This window comes from Macadamia integrifolia, chromosome 4 (assembly GCF_013358625.1).
Source record: "Macadamia integrifolia cultivar HAES 741 chromosome 4, SCU_Mint_v3, whole genome shotgun sequence".
Lineage (NCBI taxonomy): Eukaryota > Viridiplantae > Streptophyta > Magnoliopsida > Proteales > Proteaceae > Macadamia > Macadamia integrifolia.
The window spans coordinates 36126762-36144568 of record NC_056560.1 but is presented as its reverse complement, the minus strand read 5'-3'; the positions used below and the strand labels follow the sequence as shown (position 1 = coordinate 36144568).

Below are 17807 nucleotides of genomic sequence, written 5' to 3'. Positions count from 1 at the left end.
ATTTAAAAAAAAAAAGAAAAGAAAAAAAAGAAAATAAAAAGAAAAGAAAGTAAAAAACGAAAGAGAGAGAAGTCTTCCAGATCATTAGACTCAGACTCCAGAGCGCACGTCATTCCCTGCATCTTCCCCTCTTTTCCTTATTTTTCTCTCTTTCTACGAGTCGACGTATTTTGGTAGTGAAAAGAGGGAAAATGCAAAACGACCGCGAGATCTCCAAATTCCATGGCAGTTGCAGAGCAACCTCTGCGTCCTACTAGAGGAAGGTAATACCTCTTCCTTTTGGTAATCTCTCTCTCTCTCTCTCTCTCTCTCTCTCTATTACTGTCAGCTTGTATTTGTTCTTCGGGTCTTTTATTCCCTTGTAACGACAATTTATTGCTTATTGGGGATCTCTACATGCTTTTTCATTTCTTGGTTAGATTTAAATGTTCGATTAGATCTTTACTAAACTATTTTCCATTTCTCTGTAACTTTTATTCAGATACATTTGCATTGTTCTGGATCTTTTATTCTCTCTCGCTCGATTCGATTGCTTGTTTTTCTTATGTCGATTTGATCTTTCTCCCTACAGGTTTTGTTAGATCTGTCTGAGTTTGGGGTTTTGCTTGGAGATATTTTCTTGTTTTGATTTGATTGGGAGAAGCTTTCGTATGCGAATATGTCGCACTCGCATAGAGATACCGTACCACTTCACCCTTCTTCCCAGTCCGATATTGATGAGATCGAGAACCTTATTAATGCCAGTGTGCAGTCTGGCCCTGCTACAGTGCTCCCTGCGAGACCACCCAGTCCTCCCAGAGCCTCCATTCCTGTTTCTTCATCTCCGTTTATAGCTTCCAATCTTCCTCCTCCACCACAACAGAAGTCTTCTAATATCCCTGTTCCTCCTGCCTTGCCTTCTACCAATACTCAGTCGAATGGTAGCCATAATATCTCTTCCAGTGGGTTTGGTTCGCCCCCGAACACGCTGACGGAACCTGTGTGGGATACCGTGAAGAGAGATATGGCTCGGATTGTTAGTAATTTGAAGCTTGTGGTGTTCCCTAACCCATTTCGTGAAGACCCTGGGAAAGCTTTGCGGGATTGGGATCTTTGGGGGCCATTTTTCTTTATTGTGTTCCTCGGTCTTACATTGTCTTGGTCAGCATCTGTGAAGAAGGTGAGTTTCGTAGATTTAAATGTTTTTCTTCTTTCAGATGGTGATAATGTTGGTATTATGCATGTGGAATTACTATCACTAACCCTGTTGTGTTTCTGAATGGTAAATTGATAACCAACCCACCCACCCACCCACCCTCCCTCCCTCCCTCCCTCCCTCCCTCCCTCCCTCCTAAACTTCTTAGATGGGTTCATAGATTTTCCATATGATAGCTTTTTGTTGGCACCCCAAAAGGTTTCTACTTGTTGTCCATAATTTTCTTTACTTATGTAGTATATTCAGCAGGAAAGCACTTCAAAAATGCCAATTTGTGTCCGATGGGGAGCCTTGTGTTATATGAACTTGAAATGTGTTCCTTCTCATAATAGAAAATTTTCTGCAGACATCATGATATACACATATAGAGATAATTCTCCCCCCTAAACTTCAAGATGTGGCCCTAGATTTGCAACATGGAAGCTTAGTTGGCATCAAAGAAAGGCAATATGTTATCCACAACCTCCTCTGCATCTTTTATAAGTTCAGCAAGAAAGGACTTCAATGTGGAAAATTTGCAGCTCTGCTTTTATCTTTAGACTCTCTCATAAAGAGTCAAAAACAATTGGCTGAAATTACCAGGGATAAAGTTGATGCAGCTAACCAACCCTAATCCCAGATTAGGAACCAAGGATTCGATTGGTTGCATCACGGGTCCAGATCTGAAATATTTTGTGAGAAACTAGGGGCTGAGAAGCTTTCAATTGTATGTTCTAGCAGCCTGTGATGGGGAAAGAGGGGAATTAAAGAAGAGAAGAAGGGAGATAAAATATGGGAAGAAAGATAGATCGATGTGGAGGTGTAAGGAAGGAGAGAGAGAGAGAGAGAGAGAGAGAGAGAGAGAGAGAGGTCAATAAGGGTAGAAAGAGGGAGACAACAGGCTAGCAAGAGAGCCAACCGTTGGGGGAAGAGTAGAGAAAAGAAACCCAATTGATACGGAAAGAGAAAGACTGATCGATATGTCCAGGGAGGTGGGGGAAGAGATGTAGAAGAGAGGAGAGTATTCCTTGGCTACCAAAGTTCCACTACAATTCTTCATTTCCTTTTCTTCAACTAAAAGTAGAGTTTTCATGTATTTATGAAAAAACTCATGACCAAGAAATAGAAAGTAATGTATTCTAGGAATCTTAACTTTTTATACTAATACAACCCAAAACAGAACCTAAATCCAAGAGTACTCTTACTTTCAATCCAACAACAACAAAGCCTTATCCCAACTTAATGGGGTCGGCTAAAAATTTCAATCCATTAATTACAAATCTAAATTGGCCTATAGAACCCATCCATGAGCCAAAAGAAAGTATTCCAAGGCCCAATTTGCCCAATTGAGCATCCTTAACTGCATCAATACAAGTCCAAACTTGTTTCATGTTGTTTTCTTCTTTATTTTATCATATCCTAGTTAGTTAAGACCACCTCCATAGTTGAGCTGTTGGCTGGAGGAGTTTTAGCTTAATTTGAGTCTTGTTTCGAGTCTTTTATAAAACTTTGCAAGAGCTTACTACCCTGCACACGAATTTGACGAATGAAAATTGACCCTTGCCTTTGGCTCTATGGTGATCCAGGATGCTTCCAACTATGGTGGTTCAATAGGATCCCAGGTGGTGATTCCAAGGTTGGGGTACTGGTGGTGATTCCAACCCTACAGACCTGATAGTGAATCCTGATCATATATTTTCCATTTGTTCTGTTTTAGTTTCAGTTCAGTTTTAAGACCCCAAAGTCCAATTGATTTCTAGAATATTGGATCTATTGAACTTTCCTCAAATCAGAAATTTCTAGATCTGATTTTTGTTTTCAAATTTCAGGTTTCAATTACCTTCCTGAATATCCAATTAATATCCTCGTTGAATTCTGGTTTGAAATCTTAGAACCTGCCCATCAAGTCTGCTATTTCCCTGGGTTTTCAGTTTTCTACCTACAGTAGGATACTTCAGTATCTTCAAATCCGACCACTGGATTTTTGTCAAACGTGAGTTATTCTACTTACCTAGTAGACCAATCAACCTGAATATTTGGCCTATCTGATCAATTTGAACTGCATTGACAAGTTTTCTCTTAAATCTGGTTTTTTCCTTTTTCCCGCAACCCTTTCACTAGCTGATCTTCCACTGGCCTTTTCTGGTTTGTGGTTAGCACTGCTGGTGTAGGACAGGTTTGGGAAACCTATAAAAAAAGGTAAGAAGGTTGGGAAGGGTATTCAACTCATATATCAGCATACATGCAGAAATTCTTAATAAGGATAGCCATAAATAAAATCATATGTGCAGAATTTTGTGCCAAATATGGAAAGGAAATTTTAATAAGAGAAACATGATAGATCAGTCAGTACCTTCCTCTGCTGTCCGACGGGTTAGAAAGCTGTGAATAAATGCTGAATCACTTCCTAACTCCAAAGATTATGTCGTCAAGGCCTCCTTGTTGATAAAAGAATATCCAATTTATTTGGGGCTGCAGTTGAGATAAAAATTGGAGATATGGGACTGATACAAGAACTGACAAGAAATTACGCAATAATCAAGTCTAGGCAAGAAGGTTAAATTGGGTTTATTAGAGATTTGGCCAAGGAGAGTCAAAAGAAATTTAGGATACCACATCTTTCTTCACAATTAGTCCTATTCCAGCCAAGCAAGTATGGTTTATTGCAGTTTATGGGCTGCTGTAATTGAAAGAAATAATAGAATGCTCTCGGGAAATGAAATGGAGGTTGGGAGAAATATGATGGAACAAACAGCAATGGATTTGGGGGATCAAACAGGGATGGTCTGCTGTAAGAATATAGTTTGAAAGAGAGAAATGGATGGAAGAAGAAGAAGATAGAGAAGAAAGTAGAAAATCACTTTGGCTTCACACCATCTTGGATTCACTCCAAGAATTGCACATGGTCACTCATGCTGCTGAGAATAACCTCCAAAGTTCCAAAATGCTTTCATTTATTCATTCATTCATTGTCTTGTCATTATGAGTACAAAGGCTTCATAACATTGCACAACAAAAGGCAGTTTTTTCCTAAAATAATTACCCATATAACTACTAGATAACAACACAAACAGCAAATAAATAAGATAGTCTGGCCCAAATAAAAATACAAAGAAGTAATAAAAGACTACAAATAATGCTGGTCATCTAGCCATAATGAAGTGACATGTGGTAGCATGTGTTTGTGCCTCCTTTGATAAGTCCTAAATCCTGGAGTGATGTCCTCATCAACTGCATTAATTCGTAGCAGAGCTATGAAAGGACTCTAGAGGGTTGCCTACTTTCATTTCATTATACAAGAGAAGCCAAGTTCCAGATTTAGGAATGATTGTGAATCTGATTGGCATCACTTCAAAACTCGTTGACGAGTTATTTTCAAGTAGGGGGAGAATTGATTCAGATAAATCACAAAAGTGGGCTTATTTGAGTGGAAATAAGCCTTGGGTTGGGTTATGCATGTTGGGCCTTTGGTCCAATGGTTTTTATTGTATTAGGCCACTTTAATGGGCCTAAAATAGGGGTTAGAGGAATGAATACGGGATTCATTATTTCTTAAGTTGTGGGTCTAGTTATGGGTCCTATTCCTTTAATTTTAATTTTTGCTAAAGGGTTTTAGTTGGGCTGGATTAGATCTCCATGAGACCAAAGTTGTTTCAAGTTGTTTTCTTCATTATTTTATAGTATCCTAGTTAGTTAAAGACCACCTCCTCCAAGGTTAGCTATTGGCTGGAGGAGTTTTGGCCTAGTTTGAGTTCTGGTTTGAGTGTTTTATATAGGTTTGTAAGGTTTGTAAGGGTTATGACCCTGCACATGAATTTGGTAAATGAAAGTTGACCTTTTGCCTTCGGCTCTATGGTGATTCAAAAGGATCCCTATTGTGGTGATTCAGTAGGTTCCCTGGTGGTGATTTTAGGACCCATGGTGGTCTTCCAAGGTTTGTTGGGTATTAAGTGGTGATTCCTGATCATATATTTTCTATTTTTTCTAGTATTTCTTTTCTTTTCTTTTCTGTTTTAGTTTCAGTTCAGTTTTAAGCCGCAAAACCCAATCGATTCTGGAATCCTGGTTCTATTCAACTTCCTCAAACTGAAACTTTTAGATCTGATTTATGTTTTCAAGTTTCTAGTATCTAGTTTTGATTATCTGAGTGAATCTCTAATTAACATCTTTGTTGAATTCTGGTTTGAAATCTTAGAACTTACCCGTCAAATCTAGTATTTCCTGGGTTTTCAGTCTTCTACCTATATTAGTGATGGGAACTGGTGGTCCCAAACCCATACTCACATTGCCTATAGGCTCACCCAATTAAAAAAAGTCCAAATAATAGAAAGGCAATGGCAAACTTGTAATAAGTAAGATTTTCTAAGATTTAAATTGGTAGGTAAAGAATAGAGGACCTAATAGGAATTAGTATTTATTTGTCCAAGGGCAGGTTTGGAAGCAAATATAAGAACATGGGACAGAACATGATTATCTAAAAAGAGGGTCATATTATGAAATTAACAAATGTTAGGAAATTAACAACTCACAATTATTATCTTCTTCAACCTTATGCCAAACCCAGAAAACCAGCGGAATGGTTTTTATTTCGAAGGGAAGAAGAACTCACCCAAGAGGCCACGATTTGGAAAAAAGAGGTGTATATTAGGAAATTAAACAAATGTTGGAAGACTTACTGATCCCAACTCATAAACCAGCCAAATACCAGTAATAAAAAGATTAAAGGCTGAAACTGACCCCGGTGGAAGTTTCAGTTTCTTGTTTGAACTCAGGTTTGATTACACCTTAAACTTGCTCGCTTTTACGGAACCAAGTTTTACTGGTTGTCTCCCACAAGTGAAGAAGAAGCACACAAAATATTGGGAGGAAAGGAGAAAGGTCAATCCAAAACAGTTGGACTGACAATACCGTTTTACAGGAAGAGGAGCAGAGGGAAATTCACTTAGAGAAGAAGTTATGTAGATCATGAAGAAGAAGAGGACAAAAATTAAAGTTAAAAAAAAAAAGAGAAAATGAAGAGAGGAAAAAGTCCTTTCAGGAGTACAGTTATTTACAAGACAGATTGGTGGATTGAGCCACCAGACCCGGGAGATTCCTAACAAAGAAGCACCCTGGGCTAAAGTATGAGCTTCCCAATTGTTTGATCGGGGAAAGAAACGAAAATCAACAAAGTTAAAGAAAGACAACAAAGACATGATGTCCTCAACTATTACTCTCGCTGCCCTGTCAAGAGAGGAGATATTACAAGTCAAGACCCTAATGATAGATTGACAGTCACTTAAAACAACTAAAGCAGGTAGATCTCACACGTGGGCAACAAGAATTCCATCATGCTAATCCTCAGCTTCCATAGCTGCAGCAGAAGCACTAGTCCCAGACTTGCTTTTAGCTATAATAAACCTGTCCTCATGGTCCCTAATCACAACACTGCGACCTCCCTTATGAGTTGTGGATCGCCAAGCACCATCTGTAGATATAACAAAATGAACCTCCGAGTTCGAAAGGGAAGATTATCATCAGTAGGACACCCAACATTTGAACTCTGAGATTACTGTTTATGTGAACAGTGATTTGGTCCATATTGTTTTCTTTTATGCTTAGTTTCCTTTTTTGTTTTATTCCTTCTTGTCAAGAAAGTTGAGTTTGGGAAAGGCTTTAGGTAGTAGTTTCATTTATTTATTTATTTATTTTCAAAAATTTCCATTTTATAAGTCTTTCGCTTTGCCTATTTAAAGCCAACCATTGTAAGCTTTTAGACAAGTTTTGAGTTAATAAAATTGGAGTGTTTCTCCATGGCTGAGAGAGTTGATTGAGTGGGGCAAGATGCCTAAAACTTTGAGAGGGTGAGAGGCTTGATCAACCTATCTTCTTCGTCCCCCTTCTCATCCTTCCGTCGATTTCTTCTCTTTTCTCTTGTCTTTAGTGCTCTGTTTTCTGGTGTGCTCCAAGTTCTATCTGCCGGCTGATCATAAGCTTTGAAGAATCTCATCAATCCCTGTTGGTGCTGTTCTTTTCACAGACCTGTGGCAGCTTGAAGGAGTAATTTCTGGGAAGCGGTTTGATATTATAACTCACTGATCTCTGAGCCATCATAGCTCATCTTTTGAAGACCTTATCACATTGATACAGTCAGGCCCTAATTTTGAGAGTTATTCAAGGGGAACTGGACCAGCGTTTGGGCCAGTCTCTTGGTCTGGTTTGTGAGTACTAGATTTTCTCCTTTTGCCTTAAAATTTCCATATTTCAGGTCTATTCAATGATTCAATCTTTCCCTGTTTCAGTTTATTGTGGGGATCGATCCAAGGTTATTAGGGCTTGCTTCTGGGTATTATTTAAGTTCTAATTGTTGCATATGTGTTTGGGATATATTGGTTACCTGGTTGCTGTTTGTTTGAAGTTTTTCTGACCTAACCAATAGGCTCTTACTAGTTCTGTTTCTGGTTTGGGGTAATTAGTGTACCAGTCCCAGTACTTGTGTTGGAGTTATTTGATCCTATATGGGGTTGGATACTTCTTGTAGCCAGCCATACATAAATAGCTTCGGTCAGATTGAGAGAACGTCAGAGAGAAGAAATTCAGAAACGAGAGAGGAGAAGATTTCAGAGGTGGGAGACGAGAAGATGGTCACACAACCTGATTTATACCATTCTGGTAACAAACCATCATTCAAAACTTTCACTCCAAATCTGAGTTTGGTTACAATATGGTACTTTAAGAAAATAATTTAAAGACTCCTACTCCAAAACTGAAACAATCCTAACCCAAATAATTCTAATCCTTGACTAAAATTAAAACTAAAACAGGACTCTAATTTGGACTCACTTTTCCAATATTTAGACTATTAAAACTAAAGTGGAAAATTACAAGATAAACCCAACTAATTAAAACCCTAATAAATAAATAAACTAAATATCCTACTGAACCCACAACCCACTTGGACACGGTTCATCTTCATATGGATTCTCCAACGGGTTTGGGCCGGCCCGACAACTTGCACCTCCACCAACTCCCTAAGTGTTGAGAAAAACTCAACCACGAGTTCTGAAAAAAAGGAGAGGATCAACACCACTCGATCAAAGTGGGATAATCAACTTTGAGGGGGCGATGATCCAGCGCATCTCAGGATCAACCATCATGATCTCTTGGTGGTTGTTGGAAAACGTCTATTCATTTGGAATCTGATTGTGGGGTTTCACAACTTCAATCAAACCATTGATCAACTCTTCAATTGCCACCTTGATCGGATTGTTCAGTTGATTGTGATCATCACATCCAATGTCTATGTTTTCTGTGGCTATTGACCCATCGCCTAAAGCTTATATCATGCTTAACACCTTATCATAGATGCAATGAGTACTATTAGTAAGCTCTCGAAGATCTGATCAAAATCCCCGAAAATCCAATCGAATATCCATCAATCCATCATCAATTTTTTGCTTAAGCCTCTTTAGAAGAGTAATGAGTTTAGGGTCGAATATCATTGAAATTAAAGGATTTCGGCTCTGATAGAAATTGATGTGGATCCAGCATTCCAAATCCCAACTCGGATTGTGCCCATCCAATTAAAAAAAGTCCAAATAATAGAAGGGCAATGGAAATCTTGTAGTAACCAGGATTTTCTAATGTTAATTGGTAGACAAAGAGGATCTAATAGGAATTAGTATTTACTTGTCAAGGACAGGCCTGGAAGCAAATGTAAGACATGGGGCATGATTATCTAAAAGAGGGGTATATTGGGAAATCAAACAAATGGAAAGAAATTAACAACACATGCTTATCTTCTTCAACCTTAGTCAAACCCAGAAAACCAGCAGAAAGTGTTTGGATTTCAAAGGGAAGAACTCACCCAAAGGCCATGGTTTGGCCTGAGATTCAGGTGGAATTCCCTAATTCGAAGGCTTGCTGATTCCAACTCATTAACCGGCCAAAGTACCAGTAATAAGAAGAAGATTACTGAAAATGACCCAGGCGGAGGTTTCAGTTCTGGTTTGAACACAGGTTTGAATAACACCATAAACTCACTCTTATGGAACCAAGTTATATAGGTTATGTCATCCACAACGGCAGATGCAGCGCACAAAATTTTGGGAAGAAAGGAGAAAGATCGATCCAAAACAGTTGGACTGACATTACCATTCCACAGGAAGAGGAACAGAGGGGAACTCACCGAGAGAAGAAGGCTTGAGTCAGATTGAGAGAACATCAAAGAAAAGAAGAAGAAGAAATTCAGAAACGAGAGAAAAGAGATTTCAGAGGAGGGATATGAGAAGATGGTCACACAACCTGATTTGTACCATTCTGGTAACGATCATTTGGTTACAATATGGTATATAAAGAACATAACTTAAAGACTTCTCTAAAACTGAAACAATCACCCTTCACTAATATTTAAAACTAGAACGGGACTCTAACTTGGACTCTTTACTCTTTCAATACTTAGCCTGTTAAAACTAAGGCAGAAAATTACAAGATAAACCCAACTAATTAAGACCCTATTAAAAAATAAACTAAATATCCTACTGAACCCAAACCCAAGTGGACCCTGTTCATCTTTATATGGATTCCCCAACAGGTATGGGCCGGTCCAAGGAATTGCTCCTGCATAAAGTAGGATACTTCAGTATATTCAAATCCAACCGTTGGATTTTTGTCAAACTTTGATGAGTTAATCTACTTATCTAATAGAAGAATCCAGCCGAATATCTGGCCTATTTGATCTTGTTTTAACTGCATTGACAAGTTTCTTCTAAATCAGCTTTTTTCCTTTTTGCTGTGATCTTGTTGCGTGCTGATTTTCCACTGGCCTTCACTGGTTTGGGGTTAGCACTGCATTAAGAAAAAAAAGAGCAAAGTTCAAGGTTTGTCTAGGGGAGTATTGTGGTTTGCAAGCGATCGCAAGTTGAGCATCTGTGTCATCTTCGGCTTCTGCCTCTTGCTCGTACATCTTAGGATCAGCACGGTGTGATTCAGATGCTTTGAATGACTCTGTTGAATGAAAGACCTTATGTTCTTTCTTTTCTTACCCAACATTTTTTAAAAAACAGGACTAAACAGAGGCTTGTTTAACATATCACCCAGCTGATCTGTAGAAGAAACAAATGGGAGTGACAATCAACTTCCTCCTAACTGAATTCCTCACAAATTAACAGTTGGCATTGATGTGTTTTGTCCTTTCATTAAATACCGGATTGTTAGCAATGTAGATAGCAGCTTGACTATCACAAAAAAATTTCATACACTTGGTGACTGGAAACCCAACTCTTGAAGTGGTGATTTCAAGCACATCAGCTTAGCTGCAGTATGAGCCATAGCCCCATACTCAGCCTTAGCACTGGATCGAGCCACATCTGTTCATTTCTTGCTTCTCTCTGTGACAAGATTGCCACCAATAAATGTACATCCTATGATAGATCTCCATCACCGTCAGAATTAGCTCTGTCTACAAATTTTAACGAGGCCAACATGTTGATGAGGTCAATAAATGAGTCTCTTTCCTAGAGACCCTCATTAGATACTTTATGATATGACGTGCTGCCTCCTTACTAATCTTTTAATAACACCAACATGAAAGGATATATTAGGTTGGGTAATAATTGGGTAAATGAGTTTCCTTACTAATCTTCTATATCGGTTCTTGTCCTAAAATTTCTTGTCATCACTTGACCCAAACTTCTGGTGTGGATCCATAGGAGTGTCAACTGATTTAGAATCAAGCATACCAGTCTCGGATTAGAGGGCTAACACATATTTTCTTTGTTATAAACTAATACATTTCTTACTTTGTAGTAGATCAATATCAAGAAAACACCTTTGGGCACCCAAGTCTTTCATTTGGAAAAAAGCTGATGTATATAGGATTTTACATCTGTAATCCCAGATGCATGATCCCCAGATATGATAATGTCATCGACATACCCGACCAAAACTACCACACTAAATAACAATTGAATTGAGCTTGTTGAACCAGGCTTTAGGTGATTGTTTTAAACAATAAAGTTGGGTGTAGGTGGTCCTTTGTAGTGGGTGCTACATAAATCCCGGGGTTAGTGCTCCTTGCGGTGGGTGCTGCTAAATGTTGTATTGTGAATTATATTGCGATTGGATTTGGGTTGTACCTAAATAGTCATTTGCACTATGGACGTAGCCACACTAGCGAACTACGTATGTCTGGTGTTCTTGCTATATCCGTGTGAGCCTTATCATTTATTAGTTGGCTGTTTTTTTGTGTTGAGATAAAGAAAGGTTCAAAGTTGGATTAAGATTGTCTATAGATAGTCAATCTGACAAACATTCTTTGCATGGGATGAGCCCTAGAAATGAGGTTACCTTTTGTCCGGAACTATCTGTTTACTAAATATGTTTTTCATAAATTGATGAAAATGAGAAATTGTTGCCCTCATTGATGAAAAATGATATTGCTTTACGAAGTTTACTTTATGTTAAAAAAAAAATAAAAAATAAGGTTTTTCCATGATATGTTGTTTCTGACGTTTTTCTTGTTTCCATTTCTCTTTGCAGTCTGAAGTTTTTGCAGTTGCTTTTGCACTTCTTGCTGCTGGGGCCATAATTCTGACACTGAATGTTCTACTGCTGGTAAGCATGTGTGTGTGTGTGTGTGTGTGTGTGGATCTCTCATGTTTTGTATTGGCTGTTTCAGGGTGGGCACATCATCTTCTTCCAGAGTCTAAGCCTACTTGGTTATTGCCTGTTCCCTCTTGATGTTGGAGCCCTGATCTGCATGTTGAAGGACAATGTGATAATAAAGGTGGTTGTGGTTTGTGTGACATTGGCATGGAGCTCCTGGGCAGCATATCCATTTATGAGTTCTGCTGTCAACCCCAGGAGAAAAGCCCTTGCACTTTACCCGGTCTTCCTTATGTATATATCTGTTGGTTTTTTGATAATTGCCATCAACTAAGGCATCAAAGGGTGGGTACTGATCATATCAGCCATCGAGGTTCAAATGCAGGTATTAGCACTGGACATGCTGGTTATGTTGCATCTAATGTGCGATTTCTTGATTTTGTTCCAACTTTTGATCTACTTAATGATGGGAGATTTAAATTTGTCAGCTTACATAGTTGTGTAAGTTTGGTATTTTCACAGCTGTATTCTATGGTTTGCAATAGTTTGGTGAAGAGATTTGAAGTGTTTTTTTTTGTTTTTTTGTTTTTTTTTTTTTCTATGCTGAATGGCTCAAAGGAATTAGGAGGGAGAGAGATGGCGGCATTACTATTGCTTCTGATTTTTTATTTATTTACTATTTCAGAGGCATAAATTTATCTTCCATAATCCTTTCTATAAGATTGAAGAAATCCAATAACATTCTGTAAACTCAAACTCGCGACATGTAATAAAAAGGGCATGCAAACCCAATGCATGAGGCTCCAGCCACTGCCATGTGCAATTCTCATGTATTCAATTAATTTGCTGAAACCAAATATGATCCTCCCCAACGGGAGATATAGATACATTAGAAACTGGAGCAATGGGTAAAATTTACACCTCCACGGTATTTTCACCCGAGGAACAACCTATCTGCAAGTCTAATGAGACACTAGTTCATAAAAATTTACACATCCACAAAAGGGGAAAGGATCTTTAGTTGGACGGATGTGGAAGGTTGCACAGTTATTTTGCACCTTGCAACCTCATTAAGGTAACTTTAGGTCTTCCAATCGCATGGTCAGATTTTCCATACAACTTTACAATTTCAGGTTGAAGAAGGTGCAAAGATTCCCCAATACATATATTTTTGCATACCTTTCTGAAACTGTGAAGTGGTATGGACACTTTACACATGGTTTACAATAGGGAAAAAAAAAAAAAGAGTTTTTTTTATTTTTTATATAAGCTCTTTTTCGAAACCCTATAGAAAACCCTATACTCTTTTGATTTTCCTTTCTCTGCGCTCATCCTGTGCTCAAGCTAAAATTTCTTTCTGTAATTCTCAATTTCTTTTCGGTCTTCCAACTGAACCGGTAGTCTCCGGCTTAAATTTTCTTTGGTATCAGAGCAGTGTTTATTTATAATTCTCTTTAATTTATAAAAAGTTTATGTTTTCAGTTTATTTACATTATTTTAGCTTTATAGAATATCTCACTAGTGAATATAACAGAATTTATCATTACGATTATTTTAGATTAGAATACTTAGATTTAAACTCTTTATCTGTTATAGTTTCTGAAGAATATAAAGATTATTGTACCTCAATAATAGAATCTTCAGAAGAATTAAGAAATTTATCAGAAGAAGTAAAACAAATTATTTTACAAAAAGCTAGTTTAACTCCAGAAGAAATACTTAATAAATATAGAAGACAAATTTTAAAATATAATCAGTGGAAAGGATTACATAGAAACTATTATCCTTTATTAGCTTTACCAAGAAGCTTAACAAACTGGACAGATTAGAATATTTAAATTTAGAAATACCAAAAGAAAAAACAGAAATAATCACAACTGATAGATATAAATTAGATTGCAGATTTGATATAAGACACAGACATAGATTACATAGTAATAATCCAGATCACATATTAGAAATAATAAATAGTCTAATAGACTTAAATATATCATTAACAGAAAGATTAAATCAGAACCAAGAACAGATAATTAAAGAATTAGAAAACCATAATTTTCTCAATTCTCCTAATACAAAAGATCTATCATCATATAAAACTCAACAAAATTTAGACTATATTAACCAAAGTATTACACTACTATTAAAAAAGAATAAAACAGATCCTGAATCAAATAAGATTTTAACACAAGAAATATTAGGATTATCAAAAAGGATAGAACAAAAATTCCTAGAGATAACTAATAAGTTTGAAAGTAGAATTAAAAATCTTGAAGATTTATTGAAATTTTATAATAAATAAATATTGAGATTATACAAAAGAGCAAAGGAGAATAAGAAATTTAAAACTATTAATGAGTTTAGAACCAGAGATAACAGAATTACGAAGCTTGCTAGAAGATTATTCATTAGGATTATCTATAGAAAATCTAGGATTATCAAAATATAAACCAACAGCATCCCACGACCAAATATTAATAGTCCAAAATAATTTAATTATAATAGGATTAATAAAAATATTAAAGAAACTAGAAGTAATAAATAAAAATAGTGAAATTTCTAAAGAATTAGATGATATAGGACAAAAACTCAGTGGATTAAAGATATCTACATCAGGAGATAGTACCAAAGTCACAAAAAAGCCTTTTAGTGGAAGTTTTATACCAGCAGAAAAAATATTAGAAGAAGGAACTTCAATAAAACCATATAAATTAAAATGAATAGGTTCAGATCATTTTCAGGAAGAAGTAGAACATTACAAGAAAATAATACAAGACCCCAGAATACAACCGATGATAGTATGATAAGAAGAATATTGAGAGGAAGTGGAAGTAATAGTAATAATGAAGATATAAGACTAGAAGATGTAGTAGATATAGAATCTGATATAACTAGATTCAGTACACAACAAGCTCGTATGATAGACCCAAGACAGTTATATGCACACAATAGATTCTTAAGAGATACTAGTTTGTTTCCAGGATATCAGGAGGTTACTCTATCTGTTGCAAATGATGAAGTAGAAACCATAGATGTAATAAGCCAAGAATCAATTAGGCAACTTTTAATAACAAATAAAAGATATTTTCATCTAGGATTATTTATAATAGGAATTAAAGGATTGGCAAGAAAGAAAGTAGGAACAAAAGTACTAATATGTTTAATAGATGAGAGATGGGATACTAAAACCCAATTAAAACAAGCCTTAATAGCTATGACAGAAGTAGATTTGTCTAATAATAAATCATTATATTATGTAGCCCCAGATTTTCAATTAAAAATAAAAGAATTACCTAAATATATAAAAATAAAAGTTATGACAAAAGGATATGAGTCATTCAAAGGAGATAATATCATGATGTGTATAGGATTAATAGGAAAAATAACAAATAACTCTACAACTAATTATAAAGTATCTATAGAAGAAGTTATTGAAGGAATAGGATTAAAAGGAAGTAAATTATTAAAACCACCAGAAATAGACCCAACAATATTAACAGGACAAGAATGGAATTTAAATAAAATAACAGAAGATAGTGAAACAAATACAGTTTATGTACCAAGAAATAGTTTAATATATCAAGATAGTAATAATAATCATAGGTTAAGATTTCTAGATTATGAAACAAGACCAGGAGCTGAAAGAAGCTCAACAGATACTATAGATAATGAAGAAAGAGAAAGACTAATAAGAGATTTAGAAAACCAGAATATTTCATCAACTGTAATAGAAGATAGAATAATAACACAAGAAGAAATAAAAATATTAAAACAACATGATAAATATGGATTAATAGGAACATTACTGTATAAAAGAAAATATGAAATAGAACTTACTAAAGAAGACAAAATTAGACTAGAAAATTTAGCAATAGAATAAAAAATAATGACAGAAGATGAAGAATTAATTGATAGAGGAGATAGATTTATTATAAGAAAATCCATAGAAGAAGAAAATGAAAGTGTTAAAGATCAAATTAGTGAAATTAGTGAAATAGATCTTAGAATATTAATCAATGAAGAAATAAATGACAATGATAGTCTAGCATCTGACATAGAAGAATTACAAAATATAGAGGCTATGAATGAAGGAGGATATGATAATACAAGACCATATGGTCCTAATAACCCAAACATAGCATGGGGAAATAGACCAAGATGGAAACTAGAACCTACAGAGTTAGGACAACCAAAAGATGATTTTAGATATTATAAGCCTAGAGGAAAAAGATTACCGATAGAAGAACCAGTAACATTTGCAGACAAAAAAGAATCTGGAAAGATACTAAATATAGGATATCATGATCCTAAAAAATTAGATTTAGTACTTGATATATGGAAAAACAAAGTTATAAATGACTGTTTACAATTTAAAGAACAAATGGAAGTTGATGAATTATACCAATATTTAGAAACATTTTTAGGAGAAACTATGAAAGCAAATTGGGAAAGATATAAGGTAGAATACCCAGATGAAATCAGAATGTTAAAAGCCTTTGGACCAAACCCATATAATTTTGTTAACAAAATACATATGCTAGCAACAGGAAAATATCCTAATAGTGCTAGAATAGAACAACAAACAGAAGCTTTAGCACAATTAGAAAGATTAGTTTTAACAGATTATAGATATGTAAAAAGTTTCTTAAAGGAATATTATTATTTTGCAAGTATAAGCGGAAACTATTTTACCCAATCAATAAAAGATAAATTATTCCAAAAATTGCCAGGACAGTTAGGAGAAGAGATAAGATAAAAATGGCATCCTATAAATGATAACCCAGACAATGATAATATAGGTATCAGAATACAACATATTATAAAATGCTTAAAAGAAAAATGTATAACTATACAAATCCAACAACAATTTCAAAGAGAATAATATAATTTTTGTAAAGATATTTACGTTCCCCAAATATATGGAAAAGAAGGTAAAGATATTTATAGAAGAAAACAAAATGTAAAAGCTAGGCCACAAAGAATACAATATAGACCTAGATATCAAAAAAGAAGTTATAGCAATAGAAGACCTCAGAAGAGATACTACCTTAGAAGGTCAGATGCAAGAAGACCATTTTTGAACAAAGATCATCATGCTAGGATGTATGATCCAGATAGAATCTATAAGAGGAAGCTGAGATGCTTTATATGTGATAGAGATGATCATTTGGCATCAAAGTATCCAAGAAGGATAAATGAGGATACAAAAAGATCTTTAGTGGTACAAGATTCAAAATGTTGCTTGATAGATATTGAAGATGATATAAGTGATACAGAATCAATATATAGTATTGTATCAATAGAAATATTTAATCCAAATCTTGAGGATGAAAATGAAGAAGAAGAAATACCAAGTGTAATGCAACAATATTTAGAAAATACATGTGTTTTAACAAATACATGTATAGAAAATGATCATCGATGGAAAAATGGATCAAGATCACATGATATAGCATGTAAAAAGTGTCAAGGATATCCATGGATAACAGTAAGATATCAATGTGAAAAATGCTTTGAAGAGAGATGTAAGCATTGCTTAGATAAATCAGAGGTTGTTCAGAAGATTGATGAGAAGATAGTAAAATTACAGGACAAAATAGTTACTAAAAAGATTGAGATTTTAGAAGACGAAATAACTATATTAAAGGCTCAACTACAAAATAAAGAAGATCATGATCTAATGGTATTGGAAGAACCAAAAATAGAATGGATGGAGATAATTGAAAATGGAGGAATAAAACCAGAAAAATCGACAAGAGGATCTTTAGGTTATGATATTTTTTCACCTATAGAAACAGTTTTATTACCTAATGATATTACAATAATAGACGTCCAAGTAAGATATTCCATTTCAGAAAAATATGGGATAAAACTAGAAACAAGATCTAGTATGGTAGCAAGAGGACTAATGATAATAGGAGGAATATTAGACTCTGATTATGAAGATAATATTCATGTAATAATAAGAAATTTTACTCAAACAGCACATACTGTAAAAACAGGACAAAAAATAGCACAGGCTATAATACTACCAAATTATGAACAAGGACCT

The 17807-nt window shown here is 35.3% G+C and overlaps 1 protein-coding gene across 2 annotated transcripts; it reads left to right on the top strand.

Annotated features, from left to right (window-relative positions):
* Nucleotides 1-70: 70 nt before the first annotated feature.
* Nucleotides 71-12333, top strand: LOC122077291 (protein YIP4b-like). Of its 2 annotated transcripts, none has more exons than XM_042643188.1 (4): nucleotides 71-263; nucleotides 612-1159; nucleotides 11693-11767; nucleotides 11832-12333. In XM_042643188.1, exons 2-4 carry the CDS (start codon nucleotides 659-661, stop codon nucleotides 12090-12092), a joined length of 837 nt encoding a protein of 278 aa, XP_042499122.1. In that variant the 5' UTR covers nucleotides 71-263; nucleotides 612-658; the 3' UTR covers nucleotides 12093-12333. The 2 variants fall into 2 exon arrangements, with proteins under 2 accessions (XP_042499122.1, XP_042499121.1); XM_042643187.1 differs by having other exon boundaries at nucleotides 72-263; nucleotides 572-1159.
* Nucleotides 12334-17807: the final 5474 nt, after the last annotated feature.